Here is a 23885-nt window from a genome sequence, read left to right as displayed (position 1 = left end):
TTGTTTGCCATCATTGTAAGCCTGCCACACACTATACGATACATTTATTAAACATAAGAATAAGTGTGAGTTTTGCCACAACCTGGCCCGTGGGAAGTGACAAAGAGCTCTTATAGGACCAGGGCAAAAATAATAATATAATAATCAATCATTTTGCTCTTTATGTAGCCATCTTACATACAAAACCTTATTTGTTCATCAGAAATTGTGAATAACTCACCACAGGTTAGTGAGAAGGGTGTGCTTGAACGGATGCACATAACTCTGTTGGGTTATATTGGAGAGAGTCTCAGTCTTAAACAATTTCCCACACAGCCTGTGCCTGTATTTAGTTTTCATGCTAGTGAGGGCCGAGAATACACTCTCACATAGGTGGTTGCAAAGGGCATCGGTGTCTTAACAGCGCGATTTGCCAAGGCAAAAAACTCTGATCGAGTCCAGAAATCTGTCTGTGGGTTCTGATTTAAACTTCATTTTCACAGAACCGCTTGTCGTAATTTCAATGAGGCTCTTTGTTCAGATATCAGTAAGTGGACTGGAGGCACGTCATCATGCAAGCGGTCAGACAAGTGAAAATTATGCTCAGTTAAAGAGAACTTTAAACTCATCTCTCAATTTAAAAAAACGTGTCTATACTTTGCCCCTTGATAATCCGCGCACTTCTGTATGTTGTAAAAGCGTTACATGGTTGCTGCCCATATCATTGCAAAATGCATAAAATACATGAGAGTTCAGGGGCCTTGCTCTAACAAAGTTAACCATTTTCACTACTCAGGCGAGGAAATAATCGGGTCCAGATTGGCCAACGCTGCACCTCGTTCAGTAGCGCAACATAATTTAAACTTAGAAGCACACAATTTTAACATTACACTTTTTTTGCTAACGGGTGTTTTAATGACTTATACTGTATATTTAGAGCACAATATGATGAATGTAAGATGGTGCTGGAGCAGAAGGCAGATGATTTACGTGCCACCAACCAATTGTGTTTTTTTGTTCGTTTATCTGCATTGTTTGTAACTTTATTTTGTACATAATGTTGCCGCTACCGTCTCTTATGACCGAAAATAACTTCTAGACATCAGAACTGCGATCACTCACCACGGACTAGCAGAATCCTTTTTCTTCTTTCACGACTCTGACGAGCCCAAAGCGGAGGATATACGGCTCCCTCGAGAAAAGACCCCGACCCCCGTGATCTGTGTGAAGAGGAGGCAGAGAATAAGGGGCTGCCTTCTGAGAATTCGAAGGCGATCGAATAAACCCCGACTTCCCTCAATTCTGCTAGCAAATGTGCAATCTTTGGACAATAAAATTGAGTTACGTGGAAGATTACACTACCAACGGGACATTAAACACTGTAACATCTTATGCTTCACGGTGTCGTGGCTGAACGTTGACAATATCAACATACAGGTGCTGTCTGGTTATACGATGTACCGTCAGGATAGAACAGCGGTGTCTCGTAAGACAAGGGACGGCGGACTATGTATTTTTGTAAATAACAGCTGGTGCACTATATCTAAAGAAGTCTCGAGCTATTGCTCGCCTGAGGTAGACTATATTATGATAAGCTGTAGACCACACTACCTACCGAGAGCGTTCTCATCTGTACTCTTCGTAGCTGTTTACATACCACCTCAGTCAGAGTTTGGCACTAAGACAGCATTGAATGAGCTGTATTCCGCCAAAAGCAAACAAGAAAACGCTCACCCAGAGGCGGCGCTCCTAGTAGCCTGGGACTTTAATGCAGGGAAACTTACATCAGTTTTACAAAATTTCTATCAACATTAAATGTGCAACCAGAGGAAAAATAACTCTGGACCACCTATACTGCAGACACAGAGACTTATACAAAGCTCTCCCTCGCCCTCCATTTGGCAAATCTGACCATTATTCTATGCTCCTGATTCCTGCTTACAAGCAAAAATTAATGCAGGAAGCACCAGTGACTAGATCAGTAAAAAAGTGGTCAGATGAAGCAGATGCTAAGCTACAGGAGGACTGTTTTGCGATCAAGATTGTGTGTTCACGCTCTCCGCAGCCGATGTGAGTAAGACCTTTAGACAGGTCAACATTCACAAGGCCGCAGGGCCAGACGGATTACCAGGATGTGTACTCCGATCATGCGCAAACCAACTGGCAAGTGTCTTCACTGATATTTTCAACCTCTCCCTGTCTGAGTCTGTAATACCAACATGTTTTATGCAGACCACCATAGTGCCTGTGCCCAAGAACACTAACGTAACCTGCCTAAATGACTACTGACCTGTAGCACTCACGTCTGTAGCCATGAAGTGCTTTGAAAGGCTGGTCATGGCTCACATCAACACCATCATCCCAGAAACCCTAGACCCACTCCAATTTGCATACAGCCCCAATATATCCACAGATGATGCAATCTCTTACACTCCACACTGCCCTTTCCTACCCGGACAAAAGGAACACCTATGTGAGAATGCTATTCATTGACTACAGCTTAGCGTTCAACACCATAGTGCCCTCAAAGCTCATCAATAAGCTAAGGACCCTGGGACTAAACACCTCCCTCTGCAACTGGATACTGAACTTCCTGATGGGCCACCCCCAGGTGGTAAGGGTAGGTAACAAAACATCCGCCATGCTGATCCTCAACACAGGGCCCCCCCAGGGGTGCGTGCTCAGCCCTCTCCTGTACTCCCTGTTCACTCCTGACTGCACGGCCAGGCACGACTCAAACACCATCATTACATTTTCCGATGACACAACAGTGGGCCTGATCACCGACAACAACAAGACAGCCTATAGGGAGGAGGTCAGAGACCTGGTCGTGTGGTGCCAGGACAACAACCTCTCTCTCAACGTGATCAAGACAAAGGAGGTGATTGTGGACTACAGGAAAAAGAGGACCGAGCATGCCCACATTCTCATCGACGGGGCTGCAGTGAAGCAGGTTGAGAGCTTCAAGTTCATTGGTGTCCACATTACCAACAAACTAACATGGTCCAAGCACACCAAGACAGTCGTGAATAGGACAAAAGCTATTCCCCCTCAGGAGACTGAAAAGATTTGGCATGGATCCTCAGATGCTCAAAAGGTTCTACAGCTGCACCATCGAGAGCATCCTGGTTGCATCACTGTCTGGTATGGCAACTGCACGGCCTCCGACCGCAAGGCAATACAGGTGGTAGCGCGAACGGCCCAGAACATCACTGGGGCCAAGCTTCCTGCCGTCCAGGAGCACTATACCAGGCGATGTCAGAGGAAGGCCCTAAAATTATCAAAGACTCCAACCAGCCTCATAGACTGTTCTCTCTGCTACCACAGGGCAAGTGTTACCGGAGCGCCAAGTCTAGGTCCAAGAGGCTTCTAAACAGCTTCTACCCCCAAGCCATAAGACTCCTGAACATCTGGTCAAATGGCTACCCAGACTATTTGCATTGCCCCTTTTATGACTCTCTGTTGTCATCTATGCATAGTCACTTTAATAACTCTACCTACATGTACATACTACCTCAACTAACCGGTGCCCCCGCACATTGACTCTGTACCGGCACACCCCCCCACCCCTGTATGTATTGTTATTTTTTACTGCTGCTCTTTAAGTACTTGTTACTTTTATCTCTTATTCTTATCCATGTTTTTGGTTAGGGGCTCGTAAATAACCTGTTGTATTGGGTGCATGTGACTAATAAAATTTGATTTGAGATGTTTTATTTTACTAAGATGTTTCTACGATAATACTTATACTATATTTCAGTAGCTGTACACATATGAGTGGTGTTATATATGTCTGTGAATAGACACCTATGTACATATAGCTACATACCAAAATAACACTATAGCTATGTACATATCGAGGGTGGAGAAAAAATATAGTAACAATTATGGAGGTTTATATGAAGTGAAATGCTGTACAAAACTGCCATTAAAATGTTTTTTATTTTGTGTATAAAAGGATTTTCGAGTTGAATTAATTGCACTGACACTTAGTTGGGACACACTGGCTGCTCTCGCTCTCCACCTGGGCCACACCCACCACACAGGGAAGGCAGTCGGGGGAGCTGCCACTCAAGTCCCTAGGCTTTTACAATCATGGGCATCTGTATGGTTTTGGTCACCCTTTTATTGAATAAATGACCTTGTACTTTTTAGCCTATTTCTTCTGAGAGCTCTAGGTGTTGGGAATGTGTTCCTAAAACATTGAGTTTCTATCTACTGTCATCAGACCAGGGGCCTTACACTTCAAAGCTTGTGAAAGGTGGAGGACTTGAACCTATGGAGGAGGAAGGAGAGTGAATGGATGACTTTGCTTATAATAAAGCACCACAACTGCAGTACTCAATACTATGAACTTGTGCTTGTCACTGAACCAAATGTCACGATTTCCATATCTAGTGCACCCTTATTGTTTATTCACCCAAATTAAAGGCACAATCTAACTTTCATTTGCAGTCAAAAGTGCTGTCTCTGCACTGTCTCTGCACAAATTAAAGACCCACCCCAGCCTCTAGGACCTCATTTATCACCTGATTTACTTAACAAATGGCACATCTCAATAGGGGGTCCAGGTATCTCATGACATGGCACAAGTGAGGGGATGGGCCTTCCCTTTTATGTCCTCTATTTTTTGTATTATTTTTTTAAACTAGGCAAGTCAGTTAAAGAACAAATTCTTATTTACAATGACGGCCTACCAAAAGGCCTCCTGCGGGGACGGGGTCCTGGGATAAAAAATAAATACAATACAAATATTGGACAAAACACACATCACAACAAGAGAGACAACACAACAGTACATAGTACAACAGTACAGAACAGACCAAAGACAACAAAACATGGTACAAGAATATTGGGGCACAGACAACATCACAACGAGCAAGAAGGTAGCGACAACGATACATGGCGCCTCTATCGTTCCAGCCAATGACATCAGTGTGCAGACCAACTTCTTGAATTGCAATCTCCTTGAATTTTGCAGTTGTGTCTAAAAAAACACTTGCTCACTAATAGCTGGAATGTCAAAGTTTTTGTATGGCTTTTAACAGCACCTCCCCCAGTTTCGTAGTAGCAGTGATATGTTTGGGGGCTTTCAGCCCACCCAGAAGGGAGTACTTCATTATTCAATCATTTCAATACAATAATAACAAAATTCAAAAGGCACTCGTACATCTGAGCAATTTCTTTTGCAGGTGCATGGTAACAGTTGGACAAGATGAGGGAAAAAGGAAACCTCACACAGCTCTTGATAGTATCACTGATCTTTAATAAGCTTATGTATCGGCCTCACGTAAGCTTATTAAACATCAGTGATGCTATCAAGAGCCGTGTGTGGTTTCCTTTTTCCCTCATCTAATACAACAATAACGCAAAGAGACAATTTGACCCTATTCAAATGATGACTATAGGTTGTGCTCTCCAACCTCAGTCTCCGTTAAGCTTACTGAAGTCGACTCCGCTGAAGTCCTTGGCCTGTGCTCCACCATCCCTCTTCTTGATTGACAAGTCGGTGGAGGCATGCCGTCTCCCCCTTGCTGGGGGCTAGTAGCTTGTTTGTCTCCTTGACTCCCTCCCAAGGGGACATGCTCTGCCTTTGTGATGGAGCAGTCGCCATGCCAACAAGGTGAATGGTTCTGAAGTTCTTTATGGTGGAGTTATCATAGAGATCCTATTATTACTTTACTGATATTCTAATTCCTAATTCTATGGGTGTTATTGTACAGTGTTTATATTTGGGTCACAGAACAATAAGGGCCTATTCCCTGGAATTAAAAATGATATATGTCTTTTAGCAGATATACAGTTCCTTCAGAAAGTATTCATATCTCTTGTCTTATTCCACATTTTGTTGTGTTACAGCCTGAATTCAAAATGGATTAAATCGATTTTTTTCTCAGCCATCTACACACAATACCCCATAATTACAAAACTAAAAAATGTTTTTAGACATTTTAGCAATTTTATTGAAAATGAAATGCATAAATATTTAATTTACATAAGTATCCACACCTTGGGTAGCGATTACAGCTGTGAGTCTTTCCACGCCTTGATTGTGCAACATTTGCCCATTATTCTTTTCAGAATTCTTCAAGCGCTGTCAAATTGGTTGTTGATCATTGCTAGACAACAATTTTCAGGTCTTGCTATAGATTTTCAAGTAGAATTAGGTCTCTCAGGAAGGAACATTCACTGTGTTCTTGGTAAGCAACTCCAGTGTAGATTTGGCCTGGTGTTTTGGGTCCTGCTGAAAGGTGAATTCATCTCATCGTGTCTGGTGTAAAGCAGACAGAACCAGGTTTTCCTCTAGGATTTTGCCTGTACTTAGCTCCATTCCGTTTCTCCACAATGATGTTGATCCATCCTCAGTTTTCTCCTATCACAGCCATTAAACTATTTTAACTGTTTTAAAGTCACCATTGGCCTCATTGAGAAATCTGAATTAGGAAGTTCTCCTTTATCCTTTGTAGGAACTGGGTGTATTGATACACCATCCAAAGTGTAATTAATAACTTCACCATTCTGAAAGGGATATTCAGTGTCAGCTTTTTTTTAACATAGGTGTCCTTATTTGTGAGGCATTGGAAAACCTCCTGTAAGGGATTTCTTCCATTGACGGAGAGGCGGACCAAAGCGCAGCGTGGTTATTTTGATTCATGTTTTAATAAATCACTTCACATGAACAAACTAACAAAAATGTGAAAACCCAAAACAGCCCTATCTGGTGCAAAACACAGAGACAGGAACAATCACCCACAAACACACAGTGAAACCCAGGCTACCTAAATATGGTTCCCAATCAGAGACAATGACTAACACCTGCCTCTGTTTGAGAACCATATCAGGCCAGACATAGAAATATACAAACAAGACAATCAACATAGAATGCCCACTCAGATCACACCCTGACCAACCAAAACATAGAAACATACAAAGCAAACTATGGTCAGGGTGTGACACCTCCCTGGTCTTTGTGGTTGGATCTGTGTTTGAAATTCACTACTCAACTGAGGTAGTCTTTCAAAAATCACATTAAACACTATTGTTGCACACAGAGTGAGTCCATGCAACTTATTATTTGACTTGTTAAGAAGATTTTTACTCATGAACTTAATTAGGCTTGTCTTAACAAAGGGGTTGAATACTTATTGACTCAAGACATTTCAGCCTTTAATATTTAAATAACTCGTAAAAATGTATAAAAACGAAATTACACTAACATTGCGAGTTGAGAAAAAAATCTAAATTGAATCCATTTTAAATCCAAGCTGGAACACAACAGAATGTGGGAAAAGTCAAGGGGTGTGAACAGTGGCGATGTATCATTCAACGCTAAAATTAAATAAAAAATTGTGTTGTTGCCTGTTTTGCATGTTATTTTGGCATTAGTCACATCAGTTTGCAAACAACGTAAAATAATAAAATAATAATTAGTTAATAAAGCCGCATACAAACATGGTCTCTTTTTTTCTTTCTTTGAGCAAGGCAGCTCCAAAATGTAGGTGTTTCAGCCTAACTCAGTGCTCTCTGTGGTGGTGGGGCAGCCAGCTGAAAATATGGAGTGCAGGGGTTGGTAATCTTCTCTAGTTGTGCCGTGATTTGGCACAGTGTTCAGTCATGGGTCACTACTTCACCTCAAAATCTACGGGGAGAGCTCGAAAATTAGACTTACATTAGAAGTGCCCTTCCAAGAAGGCTCAAGGTCATTGGCAACAGATATAATTATGTCAAATCACGTTATATGTACCATAGCTTTGAATGGACTGATCATGTCAACATCATACTTTCAGACTGATCATGTCAACATCATACTTTGAAAATCTTATCTAGCAAGCTAGCAGTCATCATGAATGAAGTTGACAATCTACTGGCAAATCCTTTTCAACCCTTGTCATATGAAAATACATTTTAGATAAAACATGTTGGTGCTCATCGGCCATTGGACATAAACATTTCACAACAAGTTGGAAATCGCAAATTCAACAATGAGTGGTTTGGAGGAATCAGTGACTAACTGCAAGCATTGCAAAGCAATCACTGGCCTGCTATTTAGTGGAGCGGGTGTGTGGTGCACGTCTGGGTTTAAGGGTCTCTTTTCCAAGCTTAAAAGGATAAACATTCAACATTGGCCATGCTGTCAATCCAGCATGACTTCTGCCACATTCGAAACAACTAGAAACTCTGAACTGGGAAATCTCAGACTTTAGTGAGTTCAAGACAACTGGGAACACTGAAAAAATCTAGATCCGACTGGGAAAATAGGTTTTGAAAGGTCATCCAACTCAGAATTCCAAGTTGGGAACTCGGGCCTCTTTCTAGAGCTCTGACCTGAAGATCACTGACATCATGATGCAGCATTATTTTTTTCCGAGGTCCCAGTTGTCTTGAAAGCATCATAAATCAAGAGAATGACAGACTTTTATGATAACATTTCCCATGAAGGGCCTCTGTGCCACCTTCCTGTTCAAGTGAGCGCAGCACAACAAAGTCCAAAAATGTATTGTATGCTGCTGCATAAATTATGTCATATTCCCGGGAGATATGTATATTGTAACTAAGAAAGTAATCCTAAGTGTATGTTGTGTAGTAAGCTGTTAGTAGCCCATGTGCCTCACCCTAATAATTTGGTCCCTTTCCCCCTCATAACTTAGCCTACTGTTCTGACTTGGTGGTGCACATTTAGCCTGTAGCCTGTTGTAGAGAAATGTCATCATCGAATATTGTACGAGCTTTCATTGTCTTCTTATATTCCCCCTTTATTTATCCTACGGTTCTGACTTGGTGTACAGGGAGAATACTGGAAGAACGGCTCATGTTCTGAATTCTGTCGCTGTACATTTCAAAAGTGCTGAACAAAGGTGCTGAACAATAGTTATATTGACTACGTCTGTCCTAGCTCGCTTATTAATGCCTCTTATCCAGTCGTCGTCCCCTTATGCCATAGTTTGTACATCTAAATTGTTGGTAGAAACAACACTTGTTTAGCCAAGTCAGTCATATCAGCTATGTTTTTTAAAGGGCAGTAAATGAGGCTGAATGAACTGTTTTGCTGCCAGACAAGGCTCTGCTGATAGCCAGGTTTAGCAGTGGTAAGGTGTTGGTACTGCTGTTGGGATAGCTTTATGTAGGCCCTAACAGTTTGCGGGCACCATTTGTCACCGTTATAGTGCAATTTATGTATTGTTTAGTGTTGTGTTGTGTAGTGGCTTTTCTGGCATGCATAAACATTTTTGTGGGGGAGCTTGCCCCACCAAGATTTACATGCTAAAATCGACAATGGGTGTGAATACTGTATAATGGATCTATATATATATATACTGTATATATATATATATATATATATATATATATACATATATATTCAAATAAATGCAGGGACAGTCGTTGCTGTCCTTGTCTCTTCCTAAGGTTAGAACTGAGATGGGGAAACAATCTTTTTCCCATAATGCCCTTCATCCTGGAACATGCTTCAAAAGATATTAAAGTTAGGGGAGTTAGTGTCCTTGCCTGTTTTGATAGCTGCAGTTGTTTCTAATCTTCAATTGTATCTGTAACTTGTAACACATTGTCTTTTGTGTGTCTTTTGTATTTTTTCTGTAATATTTTATGTACACGCTGCTATTTCCCTGTTTTGCCTTCTTGCCAGGTCGCCCTCGCAAAATAGGTTTTTAACCTCAAGGGGTCTTAACTGGTTAAATAAAGGTAAAAAATATATATACAAAAATCTCTGCGGCCATCCATTAAATTTCGAAAGCCTGTTGTGGCCCTCCAGACAAAAAAGTTTGTCCAATCCTGGCATATTTTTTTTGCCTATTGTCTAAGAAGTCAAAGGTTAAGCTCGACTTGCTAGGGGGGTGGCCCGTAGAGAAAATGGCGCAGCACAAGTTCCAGAAAAACAGTTGCTTTCAAACTATGGATTTTGTTGCTAATAGAGATAAGACAGTAATTCTGCTCATAGATTATGCATGTATGAACTACACGTGGACACATCCAGCCCAAAGTGGGAGGTTTAAAAAATACTTAGTAGTCACCAAAGTTCCGGGGCATGTCTTTAAGGAGGTTTAGAAAGAGTCTTTGCAACGGATCAGACCGCAAACCCCTATTGAGCCCCCATGAAGCTGCAGTGATCTAAAACAGACAGAAAATGTTGAATTAAAAGATTCCTGGAACTGTGAGACACGATCCTTGCTCGTTTGGACTTCCCTGCCTCTTTCGCTGGAGTTGCTGAAGTCTTTTAAAGCCAGCTCAATCAAATCCACGGCCAGGGTTTCAGTGTGTTTGAGCAATGATTGGATGCAGGCTCTGAAGTCTGTCTGATTCCAGAAGCCATGTGATTATGAAAATGTATGCAAATAGATCTTGGACAATTACGCGGATGAGTTTTCATTACATTTGAATATCAGATGAATGTTGTGTGAATGTTGTAAGAGAACCTGTGTTACGGAGAGAGAGAGAGAGGCCCTGAGTTCAGTGCCTCGCTCGCTCACATGAAGGCTGCTAGCAGCCTTTGCATACCGAGGTAATTGGTAGTAATGGAGGGGTTTCACAAATCATTTGCATCAACAGAGAAATTGAGGTAGTGGCAAGCAAAATCTCTCTCTCTTTACAGAGGGCAGCAGCACCAAATTTAGAAGAACCCAAGTCAATGTATCTAAAGCCTAACTTGAAGGATGGACATTTTTTATTGGTGCATTGTCTGTCACATGCCACGGTGTATGCTGTTTGCTCCCAATCCTTGCACACTGCAGCATCCCCCTTCTCTAGTTTCACAAGTCGGACAAGACTTTTGTGAATGTTAAAGACTGGTAATTGATGCACCTCTCCTCCACCTGAGTCTCCACTCAAGAGAGCTGCCTGCCTTCCAAGGCCTCAGGGTGAAGAGTTCAGGACAGGGGGAATCTTCGGTCTGTCCAACCACCTCCTCAAATCTGTCTGCTGTTTGGCTAACCTTGCTATGAACTCGCCCCCTGAGATTTGACCGGTCTTCTCCAACACACTCAGAGGTTGGGCCATTACATTCTGAAACTTTTCTAGTCTAAAGCAATCACTTTATCACTTTTGTATCTAATTGGCCAAAGTAGTATTATAGTAATGGATGAGCCTCCCCTGCATTTGTGCACATAAATATAACCAAGTGAATTTGTTTTATCAAATAACTTTGACAGTTTTTTGCCCAGAAGAATTCTTTGAACAAGATTTGGATACGTCATTGTGCGTAAATTTGAATGTTCAATATTTACACCTGAATGCTAACCACAATAACCACTAAAACGTAACCTGAATGACTGCCCTTACCTAGCAAAGGCAAGTTATTAACAGAGCGTAGAAAAACAGATATTATTGGTCTCTGTGTCCCAGATTGATAACCGCACTAAAGAAGATTAAAGATGGAGCTGAGAGGGAAGTGTGTTCAGTAGGCACGGTATAGGATCAAATACATTTTCTCCTGTTTGTCAGATGAATGATGATTCTCAAAATGTTGATCGTATTGCCTGTGTCCCCCTTCAACCATGGGTCTTCCAATGGAAGGAGCTTCTTCGGTACGCTTTCCTATGGAGCTGAGAGAGTGTTATGACAACCCTAACAAAGCGAACAATGAGCTCACAATTGGCAGGGCTGCAGCACAGGAATGTTGATCATGAGATGGCTGGAGGCTTTGGCAGAACACGAACAAGCACACGGAGAAGACTGGATCTGTCTACACACACACACACACACATCACACAATAATAAATGTATAATAAGTATTTAATACAGCATTTTACACTATAGGGGAGAACCTGCATCCCACTGCTGGCTTGCCAAAGCAGTGATTGGGGACATCGTCCTGTGTAGGGTGCTGTCATTTGTTGGGATATTAAAACGGGTGTCCTGACTCTCTGAGGTCATTAAAGAGCCCGTGGCACTTATTGTAAGAATAGGGGTGTAAACCCCAGTGTCCTGGATAAATTCCCAATCTGTCCGTCATACCATCATGGCCACCTAATCATCCCCTGCTTCCAATTGGCTCATTCATCCTCCTTCCTCTCCCCTGTCACTATTCCCAAGGTCATTGTTGTAAATGAATATGTTCTCAGTCAACTCACCTGGTAAAATAAGGTTTAAATATAAATGAAAGAACTGAGGGGAAACTAATTACCCAGAGATCGATAGAAGTAGAGAGAGAGACCCTTTATGATAACCAGCACCTTTAGAAATGAGTCATACCCTTGACTTATTCCCACACGTTGTGTTGCAGCCTGGATTTTAAATAGATTTAATTGAGATTTTGTGTCACTGGCCTACACACAATACCCCCTATTGTCAACATGGGAATTCTGTTTTTGTTAAGGCAAGCCTAACTATGTTCAGGAGTAAAAATTTGCTTAACAAGTCACAAATTGCATGGACTAACTCTGTAGGCAATAATAGTGTTGAACATGATTTTTGAATGACTACCCCCCCCATCATGAGTGCAATGATGACTTAAACGGTTTAATGGCTGTGATAGGAGAAGCCAGGATGGATCAACAACATTGTAGTTACTCCACAATACTAACCTAAATGACAGAGTGAAAAGACAAAAGCCTGTACAGGTTAAAAAAAATATTCCAAAATATGCATCCTGTTTACAATAAGGCACTAAAGTAAAACTGCAAAATATGTGGCAAATTAATGAACTTTATGTCCTGAATACAACGCATTATGTTTGGGGCAAATACAACACATCACTGATTACCACTCTTATTTTCAATCATGGAGGCGGCGGCTGCATCATGTTATGGGTATGCTTTAAAAATAAACTAAATAGAGCTAAGCACAGGCAAAATCCTAGAGGAAAACCTGGTTCAGTCTGCCTTTCCACAGACACTGGGAGACAAATTCACCTTTCAGCAGGACAATAACATAAAACACAAAGCCAAATATACACTGGAGTGGCTTACCAAGATGACATTAAATGTTCCTAAGTGGCCTAGTTACAGTATTGACTTTAAAAAAAAAAAATCAGCTTGAACATCTATGGCAAGACTTTAAAATAGCTGTCTAGCGATCAACAACCAACTTGAAGAGCTTGAAGAATTTAAGAATATTGTGCAAATATTTTACAATCCAGGTGAGCAAAGCTTTGAGAGACTTACCCAGAAAGACACATAGCTGTAATCACTGCCAAAGGTGATGCTAACACATTGACTCAGGGGTGTGAATACTTATATAAATTAGATATTTAATTTTCAATACATTGTCAAACAGGTCTAAAAACAAGTTGTTTTCACTTTGCCATTATGGGGTATTGTGTAGATGCGTGAGCGAGAATATTTGAGATGTAATCCATTTTGATTCAGGCTGTAAAACAAGTTGTGGAATAAGTCAAGGGTGTGAATACTTTCTGAAGGCCCCGTCTGTGCTCTACCATTAGCAACTGTAATTTCATGTTTAGACGGCACTAAGAGCTACACAACAGGTGCCCAAGCTGCGACATTAAGGTTTCTAATGTGCAGGTAATTCTTGAATTACAGTGGCATTTGGGCATGGCATTGGAGAAAATTAACTTCATTTTTCTAGTTTATGTATTTGGATACATTTTCCCCATTCTAAATAAATTAATATGGTAGCTTAATGACTTTACAAATGTTTTACCATTATGTTAACATTGTACCACCAGGTGGATTATTAACACCAAGGATGGTAAAACCAATGAGACATTTTAGGTAAATAAGGATTTTCTGACATGGAGGCCACAAATGCTCAAATCTAAAGTGAACAATCCTTTAAAAATAATATGATTAATTATTTTGCTCAATGTTTTTTCCCCCTTCATCTAAACACCAACTGACACTGGATTTAGACACACCAAGTTAACAATGAGATCCGTCAATTTATGACATACTAAAAGGGTGTGATTAGCTAAGAGGTCTCTTTAATATAGATCCTTCCCCGATAACAGTTTGCCACTGGAGTCCTTGTTAATCTTTGTAATGAGTGATTTTCAAGGCGGTAACACCAATGACATGAAACTGAGTGACACGTTATACTAGTAAAGAAAATAGGTATTTAAATAGCCTTTGTTTTAATTGATCTATACAATATATTAAATAGTTTAGTTCATTTTCTAGCATTCATAATAATAGATAGATACAGCATCTCTAACACACTACAATTCTACACATCACTAGTGGGACAAGCCAATTTGCATACCCTAAGTACTTTAAACAATGCCTAAACCCACAGTTCTGCAGGATAAAGGACTTACATTATGTTCTACCATTTATAAACAGTTCAATATATACAAAAACATTTATGATGTGTAACTATGTCATTTTAAATGTGTTTTTCATGGTTGCAAAGGCAAGCGACGCAAATGCCACCGCAATTCAAGAACGACCAGGGCAGTACTCGTGCCTGGCCTCCATTCCTATGTCCGTCCCTTGAAGGTGTCCATGCAGGTGTAGCACCCTGAGAAGCGATGGATCTCCTCCAGGGCCGCCTGAGGCAGGAGGCTGTTGGAGAAGAGAATGGAGCATGTTTATCTAACAGAGGTAGATCATTGAACCACACTTAGATGAAGGTGAACTTTGTCTGAGACCTGAAGACTTGTGTTAACTCCCCAAGCTAATCCCTAGGGCTTTAGTTCAGAGGGCTAACACAGATGTTGGCACTCAGAAGACCCAGTGTCACCGCCTCATCTAACTTAGTAGTAGGCTACTCTGGTGTCGTGCCTGGGATTCGGTTCCCCTACCTCTTGAGGATAACGAGAGCGTGCATGGTCCATGGTAAGTAGACGAACGGCGTGTTGGTCCGGACGGCGTCCACCGTCCGCTGGGCCACCAGCTCAGGATTCAGCGGTGGGAAGAGCTGAGGGAATCTGGGGGATGAACACATTACAACACTTTACCTTCACTTCACTTTTATTTAACCCTGTAAGTAATGGTAGAACATCTGGTTAGCAGATGCACAAGCATTTCGCTACACTCGCATTAACATCTGCTAACCATGTGTATGTGACAAATAAAATTTGATTTGATTTAAGTCATTGTCAAATGTGTCTTGGTGAATTTCTTTCACAATATCGATTCATTCTTCCTGTTACTGATGTGTGAATGGGATTGGTCCGTGTTGACATTTCATCCATTGCTTTCTATGGAACCTCTGAGTCCATGTGTCAATTCTGTGTGAGTGCCATATAGAGTGCCATATATGGTAGACTCAATATATGGTAGTTCCAATGTATGGTATCCCATGGTGGGTACACTCACCTGACTTTCATGCCCTGAAACATGTCTGTGTTGGTGTGGAAGGGGAGCACGGTGGTGCAGCCCACCCCTGGGCAGTCCAGCAGGCCCAGGGTCAGGCTCTCCATGAAGGCCAGGGATGATGCCTTGGAGGTGCAATAATCTATGGCCCCCGGGATGGAGGACAGGGACAGTATGGAGTTGATGCACACCACGTGGCCATGGCAAAGTTCCAGAATGCGGGGTAGGAAAGCTTTGGTGGTCTGGAGAGAGGGAGAGAGACAGAGAAACATGACCGTCTGCACATTGTTCTGCTCCACTCACTACTATTCCCAAGCCGTTCATTCACGCTTCTCTCAAAATGAGTTCCCTTCCTACCTTCAGGAATTCGCAAGAATAAGAGAGGAGTTGCAGCACTCAGAGGGAATTGGGGAACCGAACCTGTTCCACATCCCATTAGAGCAAATCAGAAGACAAACTCCAACATCATGAGATCCTTCTAAAAGTGTCAGCAAGCTTTCTCAGGTACCAGCATTTGATTTTAGATCTATTGATTCTTTAATTATTTTTATTTAACCTTCATTTCAAACAGGGAGTCATATTGAGACCAGTAGTAGATAGAGTTCTAAAAACATAACTTCTCCCCTTCATATATTGTGGTATCAACATAGTGGGGCAAAAAAATATTTAGTCAGCCACCAATTGTGCAAGTTCTCCCACTTAAAAAGATGAGGCCTGTAATTTTCATCATAGGTACACTTCAACTATGACAGACAAAATGAGAGAAAAAAATATAATACAGAAAATCACATTGTAGGATTTTTAATGTGACTGGTACTGTATGTATGTATGTACGTACACATACACTGCTCAAAAAAATAAAGGGAACACTAAAATAACACATCCTAGATCTGAATGAATGAAATATTCTTATTAAATACTTTTTTCTTTACATAGTTGAATGTGCTGACAACAAAATCACACAAAAATTAATCAATGGAAATCAAATGTATCAACCCATGGAGGTCTGGATTTGGAGTCACACAAAATTAAAGTGGAAACCCACACTACAGGCTGATCTAACTTTGATGTAATGTCCTTAAAACAAGTCAAAATGAGGCTCAGTAGTGTGTGTGGCCTCCACGTGCCTGTATGACCTCCCTACAACGCCTGGGCATGCTCCTGATGAGGTGGCGGATGGTCTCCTGAGGGATCTACTCCCAGACCTGGACTAAAGCATCTGCCAACTCCTGGACAGTCTGTGGTGCAATGTGGCGTTGGTGGATGGAGCGAGACATGATGTCCCAGATGTGCTCAATTGGATTCAGGTCTGGGGAACGGGCGGGCCAGTCCATAGCATCAATGCCTTCCTCTTGCAGGAACTGCTGACACACTCCAGCCACATGAGGTCTAGCATTAGGAGGAACCCAGGGCCAACCGCACCAGCATATGGTCTCACAAGGGGTCTGAGGATTTCATCTCGGTACCTAATGGCAGTTAGGCTACCTCTGGCGAGCACATGGACGGCTGTGCGGCCCCCCCAAAGAAATGCTACCCCACACCATGACTGACCCACCGCCAAACCGGTCATGCTGGAGGATGTTGCAGGTAGCAGAACGTTCTCCATGGTGTCTCCAGACTGTCACGTCTGTCACATGTGCTCAGTGTGAACCTGCTTTCATCTGTGAAGAGCACAGGGTGCCAGTGGCGAATTTGCCAATCTTGGTGTTCTCTAGCAAATGCCAAACGTCCTGACCTGTGGACGTCGGGCCCTCATACCACCCTCATGGAGTCTGTTTCTGACCGTTTGAGCAGACACATGCACATTTGTGGCCTGCTGGAGGTCATTTTGCAGGGCTCTGGCAGTGCTCCTCCTGCTCCTCCTTGCACAAAGGCGGAGGTAGCGGTCCTGCTGCTGGGTTGTTGCCCTCCTACGGCCTCCTCCACATCTCCTGATGTACTGGCCTGTCTCCTGGTAGAGCCTCCATTCTCTGGACACTATGCTGACAGACACAGAAAACCTTCTTGCCACAGCTCACATTGATGTGTCATCCTGGATGAGCTGCACTACCTGAGCCACTTGTGTGGGTTGTAGACTCAGTCTCATGCTACCACTAGAGTGAAAGCACCGCCAGCATTCAAAAGTGACCAAAACATCAGCCAGGAAGCATAGGAACTGAGAAGTTGTCACCACCTGCAGAACCACTCCTTTATTGGGGGTGTCTTGCTAATTGCCTATAATTTCCACCTGTTGTCTATTCCATTTGCACAACAGCATGTGAAATGTATTGTCAATCAGTGTTGCTTCTTAAGTGTGATTGACTTAGAGTTACATTGTGTTGTTTAAGTGTTCCCTTTTTTTGAGCAGTGTACTTTTTTGCCCCACTGTATGTGGAAAGATAACCCTTATATTTCAAATAACTGAAACAAATCAAAATTCATAAAATGCTTCAATACATTATACAAGCCATAACGAATTAGTACTTTCCTGTATCAACATACAGTACTTATCTAAAGGAAATATATTTTTCAACACTCACCCAGAACTGGCCCAGTGTGTTGATGTGTTGAGTCTTCATCAGGGCATCATCGTCACTGTCCATCAGACTCTTCCCATGAACCACTGCTGCATTATTCACCAGAATGGTGACGTCGCCTACCTAAGAGAACAGAATATGTTTATTTTTGTAACTTCTTGGATATACGGGGCGCCATTTTAATTTTTGGATGAAAAACGGTCATTTTAAACAAGATATTTTGTCACAAAAAGATGCGACTATGCATATAATTGACAGCTTTGGAAAGAAAATACTCTGACGTTTCCAAAACTGCAAAGATATTGTCTGCGAGTCCCACAGAACTGATGTTACAGGCGAAACCCAGATAAAAATCCAATCAGGAAGTGCCGTATTTTTTCCTTATATGGCTGTGAATGGGCCACGAATGAGCTTAAGCTTTCTGTCGCTTCCCCAAGGTGTCGAGAGCATTGTGACGTATTTGTAGGCATATCATTGGAATATTGACCATAAGAGACTACATCTACCAGGTGGTCGCTTGGTGTCCTCCGTTGCAATTATTGCGTAATCTCCAGCTGCAGTATTTTTCCGTTTGCTTCTGATGAGAAACCAACTGTCACGACTGATATATTATCGAATAGATATGTGAAAAACAACGTTTGCCATGTTTCTGTCGATATTATGGAGCTAATTTGGAAAAAAGTTTGGTGTTGTAGTGACTGCATTTTCCGGTCTTTTTCTTAGCCAAACGTGATGAACAAAACGAAGCTATTTCGCCAACACAAATAATATTTTTGGAAAAAAATGAACATTTGCCATCTGAGAGTCTCGTCATTCAAATCATCCGAAGTTCTTCAAAAGGTAAATTATTTTATTTGAATGCTTTTCTTGTTTTTGTGAAAATGTTGCCTGCTGAATGCTAGGCTTAATGCTATGCTAGGCCATCAATACTCTTACACAAATGCTTGTGTAGCTTTGGTTGAAAAGCATATTTTTTATAATCTGAGATGACAGTGTTGTTAACAAAAGGCTAAGCTTGTGTTTGAATATATTTATTTTATTTCATTTGCGATTTTCATGAATAGGAAACGTTGCGTTATGGTAATGCGCTTGAGGCTTTGATTACGCTCCCGGATACGGGATTGCTCATCGCTAGAGGTTAAAAGGCTTACCTCAGTTTTATTACTTTGTTTCCCTTTGTATTAAATTGCAAGACTGATAAGTGAGTGATAATTATGTCTTATTTGAATCCTTGTTAAGTTAAGCCTATGGAACAAGTGGGACGGTAGCGTCCCACCTCGACAACAGCCAGTGAAATTGCAGGGCGCCAAATTCAAAACAGAAATCCCATAATTAAAATTCCTCAAACATACAAGTATTATACACCATTTTAAAGTTAATCTTCTCCTTAATGCAACTGTGTCAGATTTCAAAAAGGCTTTACGGCAAAAGCACACCATGCGATTATGTTAGGTCAGCACCTAGCCACAGAAAACCATTTTCCAGCAAAGGAGAGGTGTCAAAAAAGTCAGAACTAGCGTTAAAATGAATCACTTACCTTTGATGATCTTCATCTGATGGCACTCCCAGGTCTCCATGTTAGACAACAAATGTTTGTTTTGTTCGATAAATGTCATCTTTATGTCCAAATACCTCCTTTTTTTTGCGCGTTTAGTCCTGTAATCCAAATGCACAGGCACTTAATCCAGACAAAAAGTCAAAATAGTTCCATTACAGTTCGTAGCAATATGTCAAACGATGTATAGAATCAATCTTTAGGCTGTTTTTATCATAAATCTTCAATAATATTCCAACCGGACAATTCCTTTGTCTTTAGAAATGAAAGGGAACTCACTCACGGCCTCGTGCGTGACTAAACTAAAGGCTTTACAACCAGACCACTGGTTCAAACAGCTCTTATTCGCTCCCCCTTCACAGTAGAAGCCTGAAACAACGTTCTAAAGACAGTTGACATCTAGTGGACGCTTTAGGAAGTGCAATCTGACCCCATAGACAAGGTATATTGGATAGGAAATCACTTGAAAAACTACAAACCTCAGATTTCCCACTTCCTGGATGGATTTGTCAGGCAGTTTAAATTGGGCACGCTTTTCATCCAAAATTCTAAATGCTGCCCCCTACCCTAGTGAAGTTAAACATGCTCTGGAACTTTGGTGACTAAGTGTTTTTTTAAACCTCCAGCTTTGGGCTGAATGTGTCACTGTGTAGTTCATACATGCATAATCTATGAGCAGAATTGCTGTCTTTACCTCAATTAGCCACGAAACCCCTAGTTTGAAAGCGACTGTTTTGGAAGCTGTGACATTTAAAAAAAAAACATTTTTTACAAAATGTTAATTTCCCTCACGTGGGCCAGCCCCCCAGACAATTGAGTTCTAGCCCTCGCCATTTGAGTGACAGGTAGGAAGATGCACACATAGCAGAGAGAGCCATGACGTGGTGCATATATCTGCACATACGTGACTGACGTAGTACGCAATTTTCAGGGACTACTTTGGTCGTGAGCTCTACTTTCAGAACTACTGGCTAAAAAGTATACAAAGTACCAGAAAATCTAGTGACTCCCCATCCCGCATGCAGGAGCGTAATCGTCGCCTGACACTAATTAGCATAACGTAACGGACATAAATATCCCTGGAAAATACTTCTATTCATGAAAATCACAAATTAAATATATTGAGACACAGCGTAGCCTTTTGTTAATCACCCTGTCATCTCAGATTTTCAAAATATGCTTTACAGCCAAAGCTAGACAAGCATTTGTGTAAGTTTATCGATAGCCTAGCATAGCATTTTGTCCAGCTAGCAGCAGGTAACTTGGTCACGGAAATCAGAAAAGCAATCAAATTAAATAGTTTATCTTTGATGAGCTTCGGATGTTTTCACTCACGAGGCTCCCAGTTAAATAAATAGCTCCGTTTGTTCTTCACGTTTGGCTGAGAAATCGCCCGGAAATTGCAGTCACGAAAACAGCGAAAAATATTCCAAATTAGCTCAATAGCAACAGAAACATGGCAAACGTTGTTTATAATCAATCCTCAAGGTGTTTTTCAAATATCTATTCGATAATTTATCCATCGGGACAGTTAGTTTTTCAGTAGGGCCGATTGGAGTAATGGCTACCTCTGTATTTTACGCGAGAATCTCTGGCAGCATCAAGTGACCACTTGCGCAATGTAGCCGCTTACGGGTATTCTTCAACATAAATGCGTAAAACTACGTCACAATGCTGTAGACACCTTCGGGAATACGGAAAGAGTAATCTGGTTGATAGCCCATTCACAGCTCAATAGGGACTCATTGGAACGCAGCGCTTTCAAAACATGGGGCACTTCCGGATTGGATTTTTCTCAGGCTTTCGCCTGCAACATCAATTCTGTTATGCTCAGACAATATTTTCACAGTTTTGGAAACTTGTGTTTTCTATCCTAAGCTGTCAATTATATGCATATTCTAGCATCTTGTCCTGACAAAATATCCCGTTTACTACGGGAACGTTTTTTTTCCAAAAATGAAAATACTGCCCCCGAGTCACAACAGGTTTTAAAGCTGATACATCATATATCCCTGTAAAACTCTGTACAGTCGAAGATCCCAAAGGCAACCTTCGAAAGACTGGTTGGACTAAATGATATAGGAACTGGGTTGTTCATTTGGCTGGGGCTACAGTATATCGCAGGTTCTCTACAGTACCTTCTCTCTGACCACCTTGGCCTGCTTGTACACCTCCTCGCGATTGGCCACGTCGCACAGGAAGTAGTGGCACTCAACTCCGGTGGTGAGAGAGATCTCCTCGCAGGTCTCCTTCAGGCACCTCTCAGTGCGGCCCCACAGGATCACCTGACAACAGGCAGACAGGGGCGAAAGGTCAAAAAGAACAGTCTATTGGCCTGAGACTGGGAATGCATATTTGGACTTCTTTTTTCCCCCTTTTTCATGGTATCCAATTGTTAGTAGTTACTATCTTGTCTCATCGCTACAACACCCATGCGTCCTCCGAAACACAACCCAACCAAGCCACACTGCTTCTTAGTACAGCACGCATCTAACCCGGAAGCCAGCCGCACCAATGTGTCGGAGGAAACACCGTGCACCTGGCGACCTGGTTAGCGTGCACTGCACCCGGCCCGCCACGAGTCACTTGTGTGCGATGAGACAAGGATATCCCTACCGGCCAAACCCTCCCTAACTCGGACGACGCTTGGCCAATTGTGCATCGCCCCATGGACCTCCCGATCGCGGTTGGCTGCGACAGAGCCTGGCCGCGAACCCAGAGTCTCTGGTGGCACAGCCCTGGACCACTGCGCCACCCGGGAGGCCAGGACTTGTGTCATCTTGTAGGAATCACAAATAAAACACAGGCTTTCTAGGCAGCAAGAATAATGTTTTTTTTTTGTAGATTAATGATCATTGCATGCATTTCTTAAACCAGTGCTCAGGTAGTTCAAGGTATGAAATTATATTCTAGTACGTTAACATCTTTCCCATCTGAGATTGCTGTGCATTGTAAAGTGCTATATCTTGAATGGCTCATGGAGGCGGCATTGGCTAGAGATTGAGCAGACAAGTTCTTTGATTTGCAGTTTGAGTGAAAACCAGAGACAAAGATCTAATATCCGTCCCCAGAGGGACCCCGTACACTGATAACCTTGGATGTCTAGCTACTGGCCCCACTACACACACACACACACACACACACACACACACACGACACGCATGCACAGACACATTCACCAGACTCTCACACAGACAGAGATAACCATCAGATCATTTTACAACAATGACAAATGCGTAGGTGATAAAAGGAATATTTTCACTGAACCGAACTGTGCCTTCCACTACCCTGTCAGTGAACTTTCTTGTACAGTCCCTGGGGACCCGGAGAGGCTAGAGTTGAGGTTAAAAAGTCAAACATCATTGTAGCACTACAGAGCCAACCGCCCAACCTGTCATCAACCCATTGTAAAGCACAGGGACTGAGGAAACACCTGTGTTTGTGTGCCTTTACAATGAAATGAATGGGGAAGGCAACACACTACACATCATACATCCACCAGGTCAACTAGGGGGCGAGAGGAGTTCAGGCTCCGTTCCACTAGCCTACTTTAGTGAGTACTTGTGCTTTCCCAATTACATTTCACATGGAAAACAAACACACCGAGAGTGACTGATAGACACGTTATTAATAGAACTGAAGCTATACAACAATACAATAGGTTTTGAAGTTGTGCTTGAATCAAATAGAGTATAAATTATAAAACATCTCCAAACAGCTCTTTCTTCTCCCCAACTTTCACATGAGGTAAAATGTTAATGGATTCTTGTTCATATTGTTGTTGTTTTTTTTAAACAAGATTACATAAACTGTACAAAGTGATGTGAGCACGCTACAGTGGTGGATGACTGTTTTGCAGTAGATTGCTTTTCCATTGTGCGTTTATCATATTGATGATATGCGCAATGACGCACAAAGGCATAATAGCGCACAGTGATTGTTTACCTTTTTTGCCCCATGTTTTGCGAACTCTTTCCCCAAATGCCGACCGATGCCCCGTCCACCGCCGGTGATCAGCACCACCTCTCCACGTAGGTCCTTCCGTCTGCTCGGGAGCAACAACCCAAAGCATGCTTTTAATATGCAGAAGAGGATGTTGAACGGGAAAATCAAAGCGTGTCCCAAGTTATTTAGTTCCATTACGACTTTGAGGTATAAAGATGCCTTTTTCTGAGAATACAATTGGACTATCCACATAGGCAATGCACACCTTCCCAAAGTGCGTGGATGCCAGATGTTGGAATTTTAAGTCTTCTCCATAACACTACCCCTCTACGACAGAATTATCATCACTCCAGTTTGAGGTTGACACATAAGTCTCTGTTATAATAGGCACAGTACGAACATGCAGTGACAATAGCTGACATTGAGTGCCAATGCCAACAGTGCGTGCGCCAACCAACCAACCAACAATATTTGGCTTTTACGTCTTCGACTATGTTTAGCCTTTTCAATCCCAGCACTGTCTGACTACGGGTATGACGACAATATGGCTTTATATAGCCCATTAATGTTGATTGACAGTTGTTGGAGATTAAAGTTCCTCCGATTTAACTGTGAGTTAACGGCTGTGGCTCATTTTCCTTCTCTCCACCCCCAAGAGAGCTG

General features: G+C 42.0%; 1 protein-coding gene across 2 annotated transcripts; it reads right to left on the bottom strand.

The window, feature by feature from the left end:
- Nucleotides 1-13851: 13851 nt before the first annotated feature.
- Nucleotides 13852-23830, bottom strand: LOC112215877 (short-chain dehydrogenase/reductase 3). Of its 2 annotated transcripts, XM_024375328.2 has the most exons (7): nucleotides 23488-23830; nucleotides 23224-23322; nucleotides 21416-21564; nucleotides 17726-17845; nucleotides 15210-15448; nucleotides 14693-14818; nucleotides 13852-14453 (listed from the first exon to the last, which is right to left on the bottom strand). In XM_024375328.2, the coding sequence occupies exons 2-7, from the start codon at nucleotides 23234-23236 to the stop codon at nucleotides 14369-14371; spliced, it is 732 nt and encodes a 243-aa protein (XP_024231096.1). In that variant the 5' UTR covers nucleotides 23237-23322; nucleotides 23488-23830; the 3' UTR covers nucleotides 13852-14368. The 2 variants fall into 2 exon arrangements, with proteins under 2 accessions (XP_024231096.1, XP_024231094.1); XM_024375326.2 differs by having other exon boundaries at nucleotides 21416-21562; nucleotides 23223-23826.
- Between the last annotated feature and the right edge of the window lie 55 nt (nucleotides 23831-23885).

The sequence above is a fragment of the Oncorhynchus tshawytscha genome, linkage group LG16, assembly GCF_018296145.1.
Source record: "Oncorhynchus tshawytscha isolate Ot180627B linkage group LG16, Otsh_v2.0, whole genome shotgun sequence".
Taxonomy (NCBI): Eukaryota; Metazoa; Chordata; class Actinopteri; order Salmoniformes; family Salmonidae; genus Oncorhynchus; species Oncorhynchus tshawytscha.
This window is presented reverse-complemented; position numbering and strand designations above follow the sequence as displayed.

Coding starts and splice junctions, on each gene's coding strand:
- LOC112215877 (XM_024375326.2), bottom strand. CDS start 23,474: ATGTGGATAGTCCAATTGTATTCTCAGAAAAAGGCATCTTTATACCTC. Junction 21,563..23,222: donor CAAAACATGGGGCAAAAAAG/GTAAACAATCAC, acceptor GCCTGTTGTCAG/GTGATCCTGTGGGGCCGCAC. Junction 15,449..17,725: donor ACACACTGGGCCAGTTCTGG/GTGAGTGTTGAA, acceptor CCCTCTCTCCAG/ACCACCAAAGCTTTCCTACC.